General features: G+C 45.6%; 1 protein-coding gene across 2 annotated transcripts in view; it reads left to right on the forward strand.

The window, feature by feature from the left end:
• LOC118231030 (SH3 and multiple ankyrin repeat domains protein 3-like) overlaps positions 1–19,451 on the forward strand; it is a 155,629-nt gene that overhangs the window by 29,736 nt on the left and 106,442 nt on the right. For both annotated transcript variants that reach the window (XM_035424445.1, XM_035424446.1), the window contains exons 4-7: positions 525–692; positions 5,995–6,111; positions 12,373–12,450; positions 15,498–15,564. In XM_035424445.1, coding sequence (XP_035280336.1) covers positions 525–692; positions 5,995–6,111; positions 12,373–12,450; positions 15,498–15,564 — 430 coding nt within the window. The remainder of the gene's footprint in view (positions 1–524; positions 693–5,994; positions 6,112–12,372; positions 12,451–15,497; positions 15,565–19,451) is intronic.

Raw genomic sequence — 19,451 nt, forward strand, 5'->3', positions numbered from 1 at the left:
AGTCACATGGTATATTGATCCGACGTGAAGTTTTTAAACATTTATTGTCTAACATCAAACTTGTGAGAACTGTGTATAAGATAAAAAGAAAAAAAAGACAATTCAAGGCATGACACCAACAATATTCTGAACGACACTGTTAAATGGACTCATTCTGTAATAAATTTTTGCTCTCAAAAATGAGATGCTGTTGGTTTGTCGTTTGGCCTTGGAATTGCAGACGCTTCTAACTTCAACCATCTTTAAAAAAAAAAAAACTATTTCTAACAGCGTTCCTAACATGAATATTTAATGGGTACAGTTCTGCTGAATATTACCGTCTGGAAATGTGTGATGTAACTTCATGCTGTTTGTTCAGATTTGAATCTTTTAGCCTGTTTCTATGCAGTCTTCTGACTTGTCAGCGCATTGTGGTCCTCGTCAGTGTCGCATAGCGATTGGCTGCTCTTCCTCTGCGCCCTCTCTGATTGGCCGTCTGTGCCCGTGAGCCGCGTGACTTCCTGCTTTCCCTTTTCCCGTTATAGACGCTGTTAGACCTGGGCGCGTCTCCGGACTACAAGGACAGCCGGGGGCTCACCCCCCTGTACCACAGCTCCATGGTGGGGGGGGACCCGTACTGCTGCGAGCTGCTGCTGCACGACCACGCCCAGGTGGGCTGCATGGACGAGAACGGCTGGCAGGAGATCCACCAGGTACGGCTCCGCGCTGCGGCGCGCACCGACCCAGGGCCACGCTCGCCATCGCCGCCGAAACGAACGCTCGCGCGGTCCCGCCAAGTCCGTTACAGCGTCACCCCCCCGGCCGACACAGACACCCGCCCCTCACTCACGCGTTCGTCTCACGTTTCGTGACTCCTCCCACTTTTCCGCTGACATCACGCACGCAGCATTATCACTGCACTCACTGTTGCAAGTTTCGCACTGCAGCATACTGAAGAGTAGAGGCCAGCCCTGATTTCTTGGTAAGGAGGATCATGGGATTGCTCTGTGTTTGGCATACACAACACACGTCTAATTGAGAATCGGCCTCTGTGTTATACACCAGTGCTCCGAGACCTTACCCCCGCAGCCCACAGAGGCTGCTTCTGTGACACTTCCGTTAATTTATCACCCCTAAGTCCGCTGCACGCGCTCAGATGACATTTCCCGCAGCTGCGCGTCGGTCAGGAAGTCTCTCTAAATCACAACCCCCCCGAAAACAAAGTTCAGAGAAATTAAGTCCTGAGATGCATGAACTTAAGAGTCATTAGAGAGTTTGAAGGTTGAAAGTGATTTCCCATTCTAATCACGGACAGAGTATTAAAAGTTGCACTAAAATAAAAGGCGGTGAAATTGTTTGCGATGTTTTATGGGGTCTTCTCTGATGGCCCCCATACAGTTACGTAGCAAGCGCTCTGAACTGAAAAAACACTTGCACCAACAGTTGTGTGTTAGGCCTCAGTGAGCGCTCAGGTTGGCGCGGTTGGTGTTAGAGTTCTGGGGCAGTGGCAGTGGGATTCCAGTCAAGCCAGCATTTTGGCTTTTTTTCGGGCGCCGGTCGAACTCATTCTGTTGCCCTGCCAGTCAGTGATTGAGTGGGAGTGCGGTACCATCTGGAGGGTATCAGAACACAGGTCGGCACCGGCAGGTGGCACAGCCTGGCTTTAAACCTGCAATCTGCCAGATCAGAAAGTGGAAGCTCCCGGGCCCTCGCTCAGCCCGACTGGAGAAACAAATCTGGCAAAAACAGACAAACAACAGACAATCCTGTATAAAGGGTGTATCGATGAATTACCAATGCAACGTCGATTTCTCCACTGTGGGAACTGTCAGTGTTACCTTGCATTTCAAACCCAATTTGACAGTCTGGCCTTTAAATGTCAAATGGAGTCTCCTGCAATCCAACTGTAAATTGGTCTGTTTTTTTGTTTTTAACGTCCCTTTAATATGTATTAACAGAAGAAGATAATGAGTCATTTGGTGTTAAAACCGTTACTACGGTGATCTTGCACAAGTTGAACACATCGGTTCTATTCTGTTGCTGTTAAACCGTTACTACGGAGATCTTGCATAAGTTGAACTCATATGTTCTATTCTGTTGCCGTTAAATTGTTACTACGGTGATCTTGCATAAGTTGAATACATAAGTTCTATTCTGTTGCCGTTAAAACTGTCATTACAGCGATTCTGAATACTGTAAGTGGATTTGGTCGGCACAGCGATGGATTCTGTACCCACATTGCTGTGCCGATTGTTGAAATACCAGTTGTAGCACACTACATTTGTATCCTTTAACAAAAGATTTTACATGTAGTTTCTTTTGTCAGTATCCTGCTGGATAAAGAACCATTGTGTGCAATCTAAGCTCCTTGTATCACCCTGGAGGAAGGAGATAAAAAAAATAATTGGAACACACTTTGCACTCTCGTTTCTATTGTGTCATAAATACCAATATCTCAGATAATACGGGTGTAGTTTTGGATGGTTATTATGCTCTTGGTTGAATCTGAGTGCATAAAGAAAATTTAAAACCCGTGTTCGACGCAGTCGGGGTGCGTAATGAAACTCACTGTCAGTGCTTCCATCGCGATAGGGAATGAAACTGTCACGCCGGCACAGTTTACCGTTTATGCAGATTTGTTGCGAGTGCTTGCTTTAATGTAGCCATGACCACTACTCTTACCCCTAGGAACTGCCTCCGTTTTGCATTTGCCCATCTGTAAGGTGACTGGCTAAAATAAAGCATGACAGTTGAAGTGCCGCCTTCTTCACTGCTATCAAAGGCAGGATATTACAGCCGTTTAGAGTCGATGTGAAAATACTTTCAGCTGGGCTGAATTTTGCGGTGTAATTGACTGATCATTTTAAATCACATTGCTTAGGAATTCCTGAAAAGAGAATTTTTTCCATGACACATCTATGACTGTACCCTTAAGAAATATTGAACTAGGATTTCTTTCTTTGCTGGACCACAAAAAACATTTTTGCACAATTTGGAGCTGTGTGTATCGCCCTGGAGGAAGAACATGAAAAATGACTGGAACACACTGTGCTGAACGTTCCAAAATTAAAATCAGAGATGCCGCTGTACACATTTTCCCCTCAAAAGTATTTCAATATTTTTACGCAGTTCAAGGTAGCAGTGAAGCCAGGGGTGTGTGTCAACTGCCATGCCCACCATAACTGCCATAACTGACCATATAAGCGATCTGCAGCTCTTACTGCACCTCTGGTACTGTTGTTGAGCAGCAACCCAATTTGCATCCAAGGCATAATTAAAACGCTCTGCGCTTGCTTAGCAGACTTGGCACTAAGTGCCTTGCTTACTGATGCTGTGGCAGTGCTCCAGGAAAGGGCATTGAACCTGCAACCTTGGGTTACAAAGCAGAGTTACCAAACTGCAGCTTATCATGTAGATCGCTAAACGCCTTTGTCTTTATTCAAAGTCGCTTTTGTTTGCCTGTCTACTGAAACATTATGCGATTACAGGGAGCCATTACTTCATTCACATATCAATGCGTGTAGAAAGTCCCATTGGCATTTCGTCACCGTTTTCACAGTTAAAGCCCAGTCATCTTGGCTTCCTTGCTCAGATGTCCCCTGTATGGAGAATCCTGTATCTCCTTGGTATTGGCCTGTTCCCACTTCATTTCGCCCAATCAGGGGCCTAGCTAGGAATTATTGACCCCCTAAAAGAATATTGCTCTGGCCCCCCTGTCTTTAATAAAATAAATGTAAATTTTTAAAATCTATGCTCCCCCCACCCCCCCCCCCCCCCCCCAAGCTGTGGGCCCCTCAAATCATTACCAGCTCCCACCCTGCTAGCTGCTGCGCTGTGTTGGGGGCCAAAGTACTTTTACTGCAGTAGGAAAAAGTACCTTGACACCCAATAAAATAAAACAGATTTGTTGTGTTGGGTACCAAGGTGGTTTTTCTTAGTGCAGTTTTGCACGCTACAGTCCAGTTCATGCACTGGTCATTCCTGTGCCAGTTGAGGCCACAGCAACCTCTCAGTTTAGACTGAAGCAGGGATCTCAAATCCTGGAGGGCCGCTGTGTCTGCGTTGGAGCAGCGCCTGAGATTCCGACCGCTCGTTCCAAATCGGGAGAGAACATAAATAATGGGGGAATACAGTTTTTAATAGCTTTGTTAACTTACAGAATTACAAAATAGGAGGTTTTTCACACATACACGAACAACAGTAATGGTAGCAATATTTACATATATTTACGATAATTATCAGTGCTATAATAAAATTAAAAGAATGATAAAGAATTAGTTGTAAAGAGGAAGAATTCTGTATAAAAATACCAGAGAATTGGTCCCCCCCCCCCCCCACTCCCCTTCATCCTGTTCCTCTTATCCTGTACGCGATGCCATTTTAGTGAGGCACAGGCAAATGCAGACCTATCCAACTTAACTTCTTTCTGTTTAATTCGATTTAGAGTTTTCTTTTCCGGTGGAGAAAGAGTAATTTTTTTTTTTTTTTGCCATAGCTCATTTTACACACCCCGCAGCAACAAGGTTGACACTACTGGTTGCTTAGTAACGCAGCTAGATAGATGTACTGTACAGTTTTATACAATAAGTAAATGATGTTGTCCTGAATTGAAACTATTGACCGGTTTCCTTCCATTGTGTTGTTTGCAGACAAAAAGTGTAAAATATTTCTTGTTTTCAGCCGTGTATAGTGGTATAACAGTAAGTTCTTTGTTTTCCTGAGAAACGTATTGTAATAACGCGTTACATAATAGAAGCATTCAAAATAGACAGCTAATGGAAATACATTTATATAGAATTTTTATTATGGTAAAAGGGAAGGGGGGAAGTTCATTGAAAGTGCCAAATTCAGATTGGGCAAATGTGTCTGGAAAACACAGATAATTCTGAAACAATTTTCTGTGAAATGGAATGCATCCAGTGCAGATTAATGGACAATAACTGCTGATTGTATTTTATTGTATTTTGTTGAAACCTTGGGCTCGGTTTGGGATGGGATCACCCCTGGGTCAGACTACTGAGGCCAGATTGTGAAGGCACATAACAAAAGAAAAGTATTTGTGTGTTTCTCACAAAAATTTCCATTCAAAACTAATAATAATAATAATAATAATAATAATAATTGTTATAATTATCATCATTATCAGCCCCACCATCATCGTCATCACCACCGCCGTTATGGTGGGCGTGGTGGTCGATGTTAATGATGAAGAAAACAACAATCGTAGCAAATAACGGCTTTCCCTGCTGAAACCGGTTTTGTTCCTGGTCCTCTCTCTCTCTCTCTCCGTTCTGTTAGAGGCCGTACGTGCGCCGGTAGTCATAGAGGAGAGAGAGTGGGCTGAGAGAGGGCCTTCTTTTACGTGTAGCCCCTCCCACGTGATCCGGAGACGAGAGCAGCGCAAACTGCCAATTACCTGCTGAGCTGTCGGCGCTCCGCGTCACGTGCACGGCTTGCGCACGTGCGCACCCGGGATGACGCACGCGAGCGCACGCGCTGCGCCGTAAACGCGTACGCAGAACTGGCACACGCCACCCACATACAGTTACACGCGCGCTCTCTTCAACACGCGGAGCCTGGGGGGGACGGCCTCTCAATTGCGTGATTGAACAGGAAGTCGGCTCCCCCGCTGGCCGGTGACTCAAACCGTCCAGTTCCTGTTTTCCCGTCGCCATGGCGACGGCGCTGTATGCTAATGAGGCGTGTCGAACGCACAGGGCGCTGCTGCTACGGTACAGTGCAGCACAGTGCAGATGCTTGCTAGCGCTGTGGCTAACGACGGGCCTGCGTGCCGTCAGCAGGCTAGCTGGCTGCGTGCCCGGCCCTCTCGCCGATGCGCTGACTCGCTCGCTGATCAGGGGGCGTGACGGGATTAAAGGGTGTCGGATTACGCCCGATGACACGTGCGCTCGCGGGCGCGCCCGTTGACCTCCCGCTGTAAGATGGGGGACGTTTTAATCGCGACCGCGCGGAGACCGTGCGCAGCGACTGAAGCCTCCGCTCTCTCCCCCGCAGGCCTGTCGCCACGGACACGTGCAGCACCTGGAGCACCTGCTGTTCTACGGGGCGGACATGAGCGCGCAGAACGCCTCGGGGAACACGGCGCTGCACGTCTGCGCGCTCTACAACCAGGTAAGCGCTGCGGGAGCGAGAACGGGGGGCGGGATCCATTTACGCCTGAGCGGTCTGACGCTGCGGGAGTGGGGCGGGGGCCGGAGCCGTCTGAGAACTGCGTGCTTGATCCGGAAGGTTCTGGGGTTCCTGCAGATCCCAATCCCAACCTACTAATCCCAACCTCCCAATCCCAGCCTCTCAATCTCATTTTCCCAATCCTAATTTCCCAATCCCAACCTCCCAATCCTAATTTCCTAATCCCAACCTCCCAATCCTAATTTCCCAATCCCAAACTCCTAATCCCAACCTCTCAATTCTAAAGTGGCTCAGGGCAGAAGAGGACTTGTAATGACTCCTCTCTGGTGTCTGCTTGCAAATAGAAGCCAAGTCTTTGTCTGAAACCATATGAGGATTGGCTAGTAATGATGAAGGCAGGTATTGTCGTACCTCCACCACCCACATAGGTCTCTGACAGACAGAAGATTGAAACTCATGAGATGGGAATTAGGTTTACAATGTGGAATTGGAGTTCAGCTTTCTTATACGCTCTTCAGTCAGGGCCTGCATGTGAATTCTTGCCTTGGCAGTGCTAGTGATTTTGCTCATTTGTGTCTGCAAAGAATGACCTCATCGCGAGAGCTTCGATTTGGCAGTCACTGTCAGTTCTTTCGTACTTTTAATGCTTTCTGTTTCACAGAAAAGTGTTACCAGTGCCGTGGAAGTGAATTGACGGTTAATTGATTAATCACACAAAGCAAGTTCCCATTAATTTGTCATAATGTTATTGGTATTTATGAGATGGTTTAATGGGTGAGCCACTTCACTCTGATTGATCTGACAGAATAGATTTTGCAGCTTCTGAGACAAAGCTGTCGGATTCATGCTTAGGCTAAATAAATAAATAAATGCATGAACATTTTTTTTAGCTAATGTAAAAAACTCAAAGGTATAATTTAAAAATATTCTCCATTTTGCTCATCGTTGCATTCGGCAGTGAATACCACATTGACTGTGGGCATAAGGGCTAGCGGTGGTACAGTAAGTCTGGGATAAATTGGTTTGAAGAGCTGGGCTGCCTGTGAACTGTTACACGCTTGACTGGTTCCACACTATAATGGCCAAATTGATGTAACGGGGGATAAGCTGAGGTTTCTCACCTTACAGATACATTTTAGTCATCAGAGAGAGATTTCATTGCAGCAGTTTTGGGAGCTGACCTTATATTTGTTTTTTTCTCTTTCGCTTTCTGTCTCGGCTATCTTATTTACCTTCACCTCTCTCTCCCTCACTCCCTCTCCTTTTCTTTTTCCTTCTTTTTCTTCAACCTCTCATCCTCTTCTCTCTCTCTCTCTCTCTCGTTCTCTCCTTTAAGGGAGCAGCCAGTATGTTTGTGGCAGTGTCAGAGAGCCGCAGAATGGATGTCGTTTCCTTTAGTCCCAGATGGGTTTTCCTGTAGTACACACTCACACACACACACACACACACAAACACACACACACACACGCGCACACACACACAGGCCGTGAGCTTGAACACTGTGTACAGAGCTCCAACACACCGATCTGCTGTGTGCGCTGTGCCAGACCCTGCTGCCCCATCTCAGCTCAGCATAACATATGTCCTGTGTCACATGACCATGTCAGGGCATTAGTGCCCAGGTACATCAGGGCATTAGTGCCCAGGTGTGTCTGGGCATTGGGGCCCAGGTGGGTGTGGGTTTTAGTGCCCAGGTGAGTCAGGGCATTAGTGCTCAGGTGTGTCAGGTTGTAAATAAGGTTGTAAGTTCATGCTGCAGACGCACTGCTCTCTCAGTGTGTAAATAAGGTCGGAAGTTCTTGTTGCAGACGCACTGCTCTCTCAGTGTGTAAATAAGGTTGTAAGTTCATGCGGCAGACGCACTGCTCTCTCAGTGTGTAAATAAGGTTGTAAGTTCATGCGGCAGACGCGGTGTAGCTCTGTAGCGGCTCAGTGGCAGATGGGAGAGCTGTGTGGCTAAGTTACGCTGGGCCTCTTTGTCCCCCGACACCTCCGGTACCGCAGATGGCCGGTCTGGAGGCAGCCGGGGTGAGACGTTCTCTCATTCCTCTCCTCCTTCAGCGCAAACGAAAAAATCTTCTCTTCGGGAGCGCGTCGAGCGGGCTCCTCGAAGCTTTCGTCGGCGCGGAGGTAAAAATTGATTTGTGTTATTGTCGCGGGGGCACAAAGGCACCTCGCAACAGTCAGGCATTTGGGTAAAACGCTTGATCTTTTCCCATCGAGAGAAAACGAAAACCTTTTTTCCCCGCGTAGGACGGCTCGGCCGACTCTCAGCCCCTTTGTTCCGGAAAGTGACGGAACATAGACACCGATCCACGAGAAACGGCGCGGTTGGGTTTTTTTTTTTTTCTTCTTCTTCTTCGGTTTTTTTTTTTCAGAATCGATTTTCAAAGCCGCCCTGCGCGATCAGGAAGTGTTTTTCCGATTGAGCGCCGGCCCGCGCGGGGCAGACGAGCGTGCCGCGGGTCTAGAGATGAGTCCCCGGGGTTCCCGAGGGGGGGCACGGATCACCGTGCACTCCCTCTGTGATTCCCAACGCGTTGGTATGGATCCCGCGTCCCTGCTGGACTGCATCCTTTATGAACCGCCACGCTGGTTGATTGACTATGTGAGAGAGTGGTGACAGGAGCCTAATTCGGGGGGGGGGGGGGGGGATCAGAACAAAAGCGATCTGTGTGAAACGAGGGCCGGTGGAATGCCAGCTAACCATCGATGAGGGATCAATACCGGCAGCACGCAGGCTGGAGCAGCTCGCCCCCTAGAGGACATAGTGGAGTTCCGCGACAGGAAGGGTCAGATCCCGCGATGACAACGACCAGTACCAGTTTTGGAAATCCTCCTGATTGGTCCTCTCAGCGAGATTCCATCACCCCCCTCCCCGCCCCATCACGTTACAGACGATGAGGAGAGTGGCCGATAGACCTGTATCTCAGAAACGGAGAGCCACATCTGTCCCTCTTTTCTTTGCCAGATGGCAGGAAAGCAATCGCCCCTCCCCAGGTGCAGTTCCACCACAATTAAGAGGCCACTGGATGTAAAATAAACCTTAATACACGTGTTCAGGAAGTCGATTTCCCTGCCTGTGATTCGTCCCCTGGCAGCAGCGTTTAATTGGACAGGACTTCATCCCTCCAGAGTACGTGACTCTCAGTTATGCAAATGGACCTGTTTGATGGCGAAGTGAATCTGAATAATGCATGTGGACAGTGCATGTAGAAATGTAGACAGCTGGTTGAGGAGCCTGACAGACTAACGGACCGGCTCCCAGAATGCAACAGCACAGAGCTTTTCAATCCAAATTACTGTAAATCTGCCAGTCAATGCAACTACTGGACATCTGCTGCCAAAACCGTGAATTTTCTTTCTTTCTTCTTCCTCTTCCTCTTTTTCCCCTTCCTGAGGATGACTTGAGATAAGCAGTAGACCAGTTAGTAGTAGCCGCTGTGCTGTAAGTCTTCCCCCCTCTCTCCAGTTCTCCCTCCCCCAGATCCCAGGGAGGGCAGATATGCTTGTACCAGTGTGCTGTTCCCCCCCTCCCCTCTACATGGATTTACATGCAAAAGCTTTCGTTCGCTGCGTCTGTTTTTATCCGCCGTTCCCAGTGGACGTTCCGCCGCTATTCGTTACAGTCCGCTGACAGTTGGATTAGCTTTGCACCGCGTCTGCCAAAGAGCGATAGTTTAAGTTTTTATTCTTGTTTAAGAATTGTTTTAATTTTGTGCTCTCTAAGCGCATCAGATATTTCGATATTGTTATCATCGCCTAATGTCTTTTTTCTTAATGGTTTTTATTATTTTTTTTTTTTTTTAATGTAAATGTGGATCATTTTATGATGTGCTCAGTGGGAAATTTCTGGACTGTGACCAGGGAACATACAGTATGTTCCACATGCACTTACGGACTGAATGAAGAGACGAATATAATAATGCACAGCATGTTCACCTCTGGGACCTGTACCCCTTAAGCCTCAGGCAATTTCTGTTATGGCAGTTTGTTCCATTTTTGATATTAAGCCTAAAATATTGCAGTCGTTCAGTAGCTGATCTTTTCTGATTCTGCCAGCTCTGTGGTCCTTGTCATTATTTGTGGCCACAAGAGGGCAGTGTTCGCATTCTTTGTTCTTTGCAGCTCGATGAACAGGAACTGGAACAAGCTCTGCTGCTGTGCTATTTTCCCACTCTATGGTGTTTATACTGCTGGCATGCAGTGGTGATATTGCACTGTGCGTTTCACCGTACTGTATATATCATGTGATGCGGTTTCTTGTAATTTCATCATCTTTCATTTTTATGTCCAGTGATTTAATGTGGGGTATTAAATCCCATGATATTTTCCCATTTCGGGCGGTAGGGCTTCATTTCTTTAGCAAAACTGTAGTATATAGACTTTTTGTCATTTCCCAGCATGCCCCATGTGTCAACAAGGGTCTGCGGAAGTGTACTGCAGCGACTTGCGAGGAAGATCAACCACTTGCGTCACGTGACGTCCTTATTGTCCTAGGCTAGAGTGGCTCAGATCGTCACGAGGAAAAAAACTGGATCATGGGAGCTAAAAAATTTTTTAAAAACTCCATCTTTTATTTAACAGTCGGCTTTGAGTTTAAAGTTTGAGGCTGCTGTCTGTGACTGCTTCACAGTCGTCTGTGACTCCCCTGTTGCCGTTTTTCGTGCTAGCGTTCCGCTCCGCTACCTTCTCTTCTCACGACTGAGTCCCTCAGCGCTCAAAAAGTGCCAAAACTGATAGTTTCTGTTTTGCAATGGCTTCTGGTTATGGGAAATTTCACCAGCTGAATTGTTTTCTCTGTTGCTGCTATCAGGGGAGGAAGGTTGCTCCCTTTAGGTAGCGTAATTATATCAAATTATGGTTACAATTAGATATTACTGTAAGTGAGGTGGATAAAGTAGTGGGTTTTTTGTTGTTTTTTAGAAATAAGAATTCATTTTTTGCAGACCTTCTTAAGTTAAAAAAAAAACTTTTGTTTTTGGGCTGAAATTGAATGTATGGATACTGCAAAACTATGCTGCCATCATATCACTGAACTTGAAATCTAAGTTCAAGGTTTTTTTAAAAAAAAAAACAATTTCAATTGACTGAAATGCATCATTTTGCATCTTGGAAAAACCAATTAAATTTTGCCCTGAGAGAAAGAATGGGTCTCAGTGAGACGTTGATGATCTCCAGTAAAATGTTTAATTATTCGCATATTTTTGTCTAATTACTTTTTTTTTTTCAAGGGCTTCGGCAGGAACAAAATTATCACATTACCCAGCATTCCTTTTTTAAATGAAATTTTTTGTTTTTTTGGTGTTTTTTTGTGCGTATAACGAAAACTGTTCTTTCACGCTAACTTCGAGGGTCATTTCAAAATTGTTTCATGCCAATGGTGAACTTTACTTGTGTATTTACGCCATTTCAAACACATTCAATATAGGTATTGAATAATTTTATTTCCACTGTGTATTTTCCACAACCGTGTCTTTAATTCTGCTCCACTGGCAACTTATTTAAAGTGTACGCCTATAGACAGAGGTGGACATTCCAGGGGTCAGAAAGTAAATGTCCTGCCGTGTAACTTCATCCACCCCTGAACTCAGCCAGCTGATTTAGCTCCACCTCCTGGCTGAAGAATGGTGCTCCTTAGCAAATCCAGGAGACTGGAACAAAATCCCGGGATGAACTTTTACTTTCTGAACCTGGATTGTCCACCTCTGCCTACGGATGCTGCTGTTGCCAAGTGAACTTTAGAAACATAAATTAGACCGTTTCACTCTCGTCTCGTTGGGACTCGGCCGCGATCACGTCGCCCGTTTAAGCCCGGGGGCGCTGCCAGCGCCTCTCTGCGTATTTCCGTAACTAATGGTCCACAATGCGGGGCATTCCTTGCCCTCTTATTTTCCGTCCACCTAAATGTGCCAAAGCGCCACCTCAAACACCGGTGCAATGCCAGGAAGAAATACATTAATTACACGCAGTTTTCACTGCGTGAATATTTCATGTCATCGTTATTTATTTGCCGTTATTTAATCGAATGATTGCAAGAGCGGAACTGGCTTTGAGCTCTAATCAGAAATATATCAGTTAAGTCCTCCAAAATCAAATGACTGATATATCGTGATACTGTGATATTTTATATAGTGCTAGATGACTGAGTTAGCTAGTTATTGACAGGTTGCTAACTTAACGCTACACCGCTATGATACTTTGGTTTTGCGGTAAAAGAATTCCTCTCTGCCTCTTTTCCAGGATAGCTGCGCCAGGGTCCTTTTGTTTCGAGGGGCGAACAAGGAAATAAAGAACTACAACAACCAAACGGCATTCCAGGTAAGATGCACTTCCTACTTTGTGCATTGAATTCTGGGTAAATTCTTCTGTCATTAAAAATAGTGAAATGGAATAGATTAGATAGGTAGTGATTTGTTGACTAATGTGTTTTGACCAGAGGCGTCCATTTAGAATAATTATTTTATTAAATATAACTTATTTTGTGCTCCCCCGAGCTAGTTAACAGCTCTGAAGCTGTTTCTGGCTGTTTAAGTACCACAGCCCAGACAGTAACCGCTATCATCACACAAACCGTGTAATAAGCATGTTATTACATTGCAATTACCAAGTTTTTCGCGTATTTGCAGACACTATGGTAAATGTGTACATTTCTGTAGATATTATGGATCAGTGCTTAGATCTAGGCTTGGAGTTGCTGGCTTTCTTGGTTTTGGGTTAGAAGTAGCAGCAAATCTAAGCGTAATATCGCATGTTATTGCATGAATCACATGCAATATCCCTTTTAGTGTTTACATGCATATTCCACACATGTCACATTTATCATCGCACCATGTTCAACAGTGTTGCAGCAAGTATATGAATAACATACGTAACTTGGTAATGCATAAACAACTCTGTGTATTTCAACAGTACTTTTATTGTTTACTATTATAAACAACTAATAGCATGTCATTACAGCAGAATATTACATGTTATCACCATGTAATATCCTGCTGAAATGCCCACTAGTGTGGCTTTCATTTTACGTAGTAGGTGCGTGACCTGAATTGCAACACATTCTATGGTCCTTGGAGGCCTTGCGATATAACTCATACTGTACATTCAAAGAGCCCTTGACTCTTGATTAGCATTTCTCCCCATAATGTTCTCATTCACATGTATGTGCCAGTGCATAACTGCTGCACATACAGTTCTATACATGATATGTGGCTGGGATTTTTTCTTTTTTTTCCCCCCCAGTGTTGGGGAAAAAATCTAAAGGGGACGGATGCTTAATTTTCATTCAGCCTCTGTACTGTTGTAATGTTCGCAAATGACAGAAAGCTTGCAGGGAGATATGCGGTTTGCAGTGACATTTAATTAGTGTTCGATAAAGCACGGTGGCATGCCTCTAGGGAGTGCCATTGACATTCCTGCTTTCTGCAGCATAGCTGTGAAGGGCTTTTGGCCTGATACCAGAAGGATGTTGGTTTTTATTCCAGCTGGAGGGGGGGAGGGGGGGGGGCTCTGCTTCAGTGCCTTTGAACAAAGTTCTTAACCTTCAGGTGTTTGGCTCAACAAATCGCATAATTTTTGAAGCGTGATTGTTGGCCAGATGAGGGGATCTGCTTGAGCAGCAACAGCTGATAGAAAGTCGGTCCTATGAGAACTACATTTCCCAGCTACAACCTGAGAACTACATTTCCCAGACTGATATTTTTGAGCAGATACTGTCCCTTCTGGGACAGGGCGCTGACGTGATGCCCCGGGGTGGACAGGCACGGATGGCAGGCCCCGTATGGATTGGAACAAAAAAGCAGGAAAAATCAGTCCTGCAGAGCAGATGTGGAGTTGCTCTGTTTCAGAAGGCTGCTTCCTTCTACCACACTGTAACTCTGAACTGACTGTGACCATTAATGATCCTACAGCACGCCATTGACACTGTTACTGGTGTTAACCCCACTCACCCCTCACTCCCCTCTCTGTGAATTGAGGAGGTCAAAGTTGATGTTCTTCTCTGAACTCGCAGAGGCCGTGAGGTTGGCAAGCCCAGCACGTGTTGGTCATCGCTGTGTTTATCCGAGAGTTTATTGTACGCTATGTGGAGCCGTTAATCAGTTCTCCTCAGATTCGAACATTTATTTTTTTCATGCTGGCTTGCTTTCCACTTTTAGACATTGTTTGCAAGTTGACCTCCGCATGAAATTGATGTTGACGCAGACTTCTAGGGCGAATCCGAGTTAATTTGTTTTTACATGGGGTGTGGAAGCCTGACACTGCAAAGTAACTGAACAAACGGGGAATTCATCCGACAGCTGGTATAATCAGCTTTTTAATGAGGAAAAGCCAATGTGTGAAAATTAATTGACCCTCTTGCGCAGAGTCCGGGTAAAGTGATTTATACAGAGGAAGGCCATGCAGTTGCCAGTGTGTGACTGTTGAGCCGAAGACATTTCTCTGGATGGTTACACAGTTATTTTTTGTCTCTTCTCTTGGTTTTTTTACAGACGTTTTAGGCTGCATTTACATGTTAGAGTAATTAGGGGCGGAGTTTTGCAGGCCATGTGATCTGACTCATGAGTGTAATTGGCCATGGTTTTTTCGAGAGTTCAGCCCACAAGAAGTCAGCACGGCTCTCCGAGCAGCCGGCGTGGCACAGATACCTGGCAGAACAGTGCGTGCTCAACACAAACACAGCGACTGTGGTTTTCATTGCTGCTGTTATTGAGAAACATGCACAAAAAAAAGGTACACTGTCTGTAACAAAAGCCGTCCAAATCAATGACAGGGCAGCTGTGAGTGAGTCTGTCCCTGGCGTACCGTGGCTATGTGTCAGGAGAGTACTGCAGAAAAAGGGACATGTTTGTTTTCGCGCCTCTTGTGAGGTACGGCATTTTATGGTTTAATTAAGTGCCCAAACTATGCCCACGTCAAACCATGAATGCTCCGTTCTCACACACACACACACACACACACACACACACAGGAGACCAGGATAAGCTGCCATTGTCAGTGTATTAGAATGATAGTGGTCCCATTGGAACGATTTTTAGTTGTTCGGGACTGCCAGTGGGGAGGATGAATGGGTCAGAAGTAGACAAGATGGAGGGCGGGGGGGGGGGGGGGGATGGGTCAGGGGAATATCTAACAACCTTCTCCCACAGGACCGATTGTTTATTCCTTTTTCGCTGTTGTGTTTTCTAGTATGACATGCTAATTTAATGGCCTTTAAAAACCTTCAGACATTATTGTGCAGCTCATCCATGAATACCATCAGGGAAAATGAAATGAAATTGTAGATACAGTGTACAGTGCCATTCAGTCTTAATAAACTGTCTGTATCTTTTATCTTTTCTCTCTCTTTTCATTGTTTTTTTTTTATACAGGTGGCTATTATTGCTGGGAATTTTGATCTGGCTGAAATCATAAAGATTCACAAACTATCAGATGTTGGTAAGAGACGTGTATTCATACATGTTCGAGCTCCTGGGGAATGTGAAACAGTCATTAACATTCATGCTTTATAGCTGTTTTGTGAGTTTAAGGTCACAGAACGTGGAAGAAATGATTAATTCAAGCAATAAATGCATTGAAATGGCAGCATTATAATGCAAGATAAGCACAGCACTGGAGATTATTTTAACCTGAATCAGGGAATAAAAACTGTTTTAGTCATAGCGCTCTTTTTGCAGAGAGTTCTCCGGAGCCTTTGGAACTTGTAATGCTTGCTGGCAAAAACGTATTTTATGACACTTCAGATTAAAAAACGGTTTGACACTGGATCAGTGCTTAACCAAACTCCTTAGAGCAGCACGGGAGCCTGTACATGGAGCGCCCTGCTGAGCAGAGATGGAAATCTGGCAAAGTCTCATATTCCGAGCTCATATTCCCTCTGACAGGTAGCGTGTGGCCAAACAGATTTACCGGTATATATACTCTATAAACACACACTCACAGATTCCAGGCATCATCTCAGCGAAGAAAAAAAAACAAAAAAACGTCCGTGTTGACGGCGCTTTGAGAAATGAAAAGCGGGGCGCTCTTCGTTCCTCATGACGCGTTCCCTGTACCCGGCGAGCAAATTTTTGGCGCGACCGCGGCCCGGTGATGGATCGCCCCCTGTCAGAACGGAAACCGCGCCTTCGGGACCCCCGCGCTCCCACCTAATCTCAGACGGCGGGGCACACGGGTTCGATTCCGGTTGGCCCCGCCGCCTCTACCACCACCACGGCGAGGAGGGGGCGGCTCATATTTCCTTATTCCGGCCGCCGCCACTGTAACGTAATGGGGCCCGGGGCCGCTGTAGACAGCTCCGGCGAGGCTGAGGAATCCCTTCCCTCTGCAGCGGATCATCTGGAAGATTATAGCGGTTCATCATCACACCCCCCTCACCCCCCCCCACCCCCCATCTCCAGCCCCCCCTCGCCCTCCCCCAGAAATGCTTTCCCAAAGGTTTAGTCTTACGAACACCTTCCGTGCTATCCCTGCCAGAGTTTTTTCGCTCTGGCGATCGCCGCCTAATCCATCACGCGGGCGGGTGCTGCTTTTTTTGCGGGTGTGACTACAAGCACCACCCCCCCCCCCCCTAGAATGAAACTGGAATATTGGACGGCATACAAGAAAATATGTTTTTTTTATTCTTAAAAGGAGTGTGGTTGGAACAAGATTTTTATTACGATTGTGCTCGAGGAAACAAGCCCTTTTGTATTATGCGGCTCAGATGGTTAGCCTGTCTGTGGTACGTGCTCTTGACCCTCATGGATTCTGATGGTGTGCGGGATTGTGGGATACGCTCTGGGAGAAGGTCCCATACCACCCTGCGGGAGAACCACACTATGGAACCTGTCTAAATGAGTAATGCTTGGAAATCCTGGAGCACTCGCAGCAATATAGCACATACAATTCTGCATTCCTGGATAAGTACCAAGATGCATATACACCAGTACTGACTGTCTAGAAGTTCAACAGTTTTCATGTAATTTCTTGTTATCACTTCAGTGCTTTTGCTCGGACCAGACTAATTAACTGCCTTAAAAATAGTGCCTTGTTCTAGGTCAGAGGTCCTCAATCTCATCCAGAGATGGCCGGTGATGGTGCAGACTTCTGTTTGAACCAAGCAGTAACAGTGCTGATTCATTAACCACTAGAGTATTTGCTAAGGACCTTGATTAGTAGACTCAGGTGTGTAAATGCTTGGTTGGACCAAAATCCTGCACCCACACCAGCTCTTTCTCGATAAGATTGAGGACCCCTGCTTTAGGCAGTATGTGCCAAATCAAATCTTCCTTTAGGAATCATGTTTGCTGTGCAAAACCAATGTTTGGTATCTCAAATTAAAAAAGAAGGGTGATTCCACACACTGTGGCCTATTTAAATGTTAAATATATTAAACGGTTGTAAAAGTATTATCACTGGGGGGCAAACATAGTTCCATTCAATTTGTTTCACTGCTCTATTCGGCATTTTAGATGAAAAAAACCTTTGGCCTAAATGGACCTTCAGACCTTGCCAAGATCCAAACGCACGCAGCTCTCATCTGACCGTAGAACCTGATCCTCTTAGCAAGTGCATTTCCAGGTAGAGGAAGATCTCAAGCTTGCTCAAGGCTCTCTCATTTTATCTTACTGAAAATTCAGCAGCACTTTGATCTTTCTACAATTGTGCTGCGGCAGCTACTAATTAATAAGGCATCCCTACATGCAGTCGCATATTAATCAACAACACATTAACTAGCGTTTGCTAATATCAAGTAACCATCATCAGTGTATATTTAATGATATTGCAATAATATATATGTTCCCTCCATTAAGCAAATAACATCCCAGCATGCAAAGGGACATGCATAAAAATATTGGGCAGGCCTAGTTGCCTATAATTATGGCTAACATGGCTACCACACATCCGACATATGGGATTCTGTTTGCTCATCCATTAAGCAAATAACATCTCACCATGCGAAGGGGCTTCAGATCATTGTTTCCACTTTTTTGGCCACTTCCTGTATCTTCACTACCATCATTAATACTACTGTTATTGCGACTGCTGCTGCTAGTATCTTCTCTATGAGTGTTACCACAGTTAGTAGTACTGCTGCTTATCTTCACTGCTACTCCTACCACTTGTGTTAAAAATACCACTGCTAAATCGTCACTAAATACTGCCGCTTATTTCATCCCCATCAAACCTACTCCCACTGTTACTATTTATTACAAAGCCTGGGACATCTACTACTAAAAATTTTAGCAACCGCCACAAGCATCACTGTCACTACTGTGGCTATTTATCTGCTGCTTTCCACTGGGTTATGCAGTAAAACCTCAGAGGTGCCAACGTCATGGTTACAGGCTGACCTGTCAATCAAATGGGTCGCGAGAGGAAGGTGATGCGACTGTTCAGGCTTCATCTCTTCCTCGTCTTCTCAGTCGGACATGCCATCGTTCCGCTCCGCTCTTCCTCTTCATTCTTTTAAGACTCGGTGGAAGAGCACCACCTAGTGGCCCCGAAACCGTACAGCAACCTCTGACGGCCTCCTCTTTTCTCGACTGCTTTTGCTTCCCGGTCACTCGTGCCCTTTCCTGATTAAACTCTCTGACAGATCTTGTTTTTGAAGTGTGGCAATATATACAGTACAGTCTGCGCTTCCTAATCTGAGGGACCCTTTTTCTCCCTGCCGTCGCCGCGCGCGATAAAGGTCGGGGGTTAAGTTACAAGCGCGCGACTTCTGACATTTCTCTCAAAGCGAGTCCTGACATTTATATTCTTTTATTTCCAGTTGGTTACTTGAGCTGTGAAAACAGCTTAATGTATTAGCCTGGGAAAAAAAAAAGCCTTTCATGCATCAGGTTATAATGGCACTCCGGCACCGCCCTGTAATTCCTCTCGTGACCTCTGACCTGATCGCTTAAGGCAATCCATAGATAGGGGTGAGATGTAACCTTTCAGTCTCTCAGCCCCAGTGCTGCTCGCAACTCTATTGGTTGATTGCGAAAGCGAATAGTCCTGTCGGTGTGTATGTAAAACATTGTGTCTGTCCTTCTCAACATTCCCCGATTCTGGTTTTTTAAAATGATTTTTTAAATGGTAGGATTTTTTTTGCTTTCAGTTTTCTAAGAGAGGGTGTAATATATCTTGTATCCGTTCTCTCAAACCTTATTCCAGGACTTGTGTGGAGGAATCCCAGTGCAAGCCTGGGGTATATCCACACAATAAGGTGAAGACAGGGGTGTCCAATCTTAATCCAAAAAGGGCCAGTGTTGGTGCATGTTTTTGTTTTAGCCAACAAAGACACCTGATTCAGCTGATTAACTGATCACGGTCTTCAGTCAAGACCGCGATAAGTA

This window comes from Anguilla anguilla, chromosome 7 (genome assembly GCF_013347855.1).
Source record: "Anguilla anguilla isolate fAngAng1 chromosome 7, fAngAng1.pri, whole genome shotgun sequence".
NCBI lineage: Eukaryota > Metazoa > Chordata > Actinopteri > Anguilliformes > Anguillidae > Anguilla > Anguilla anguilla.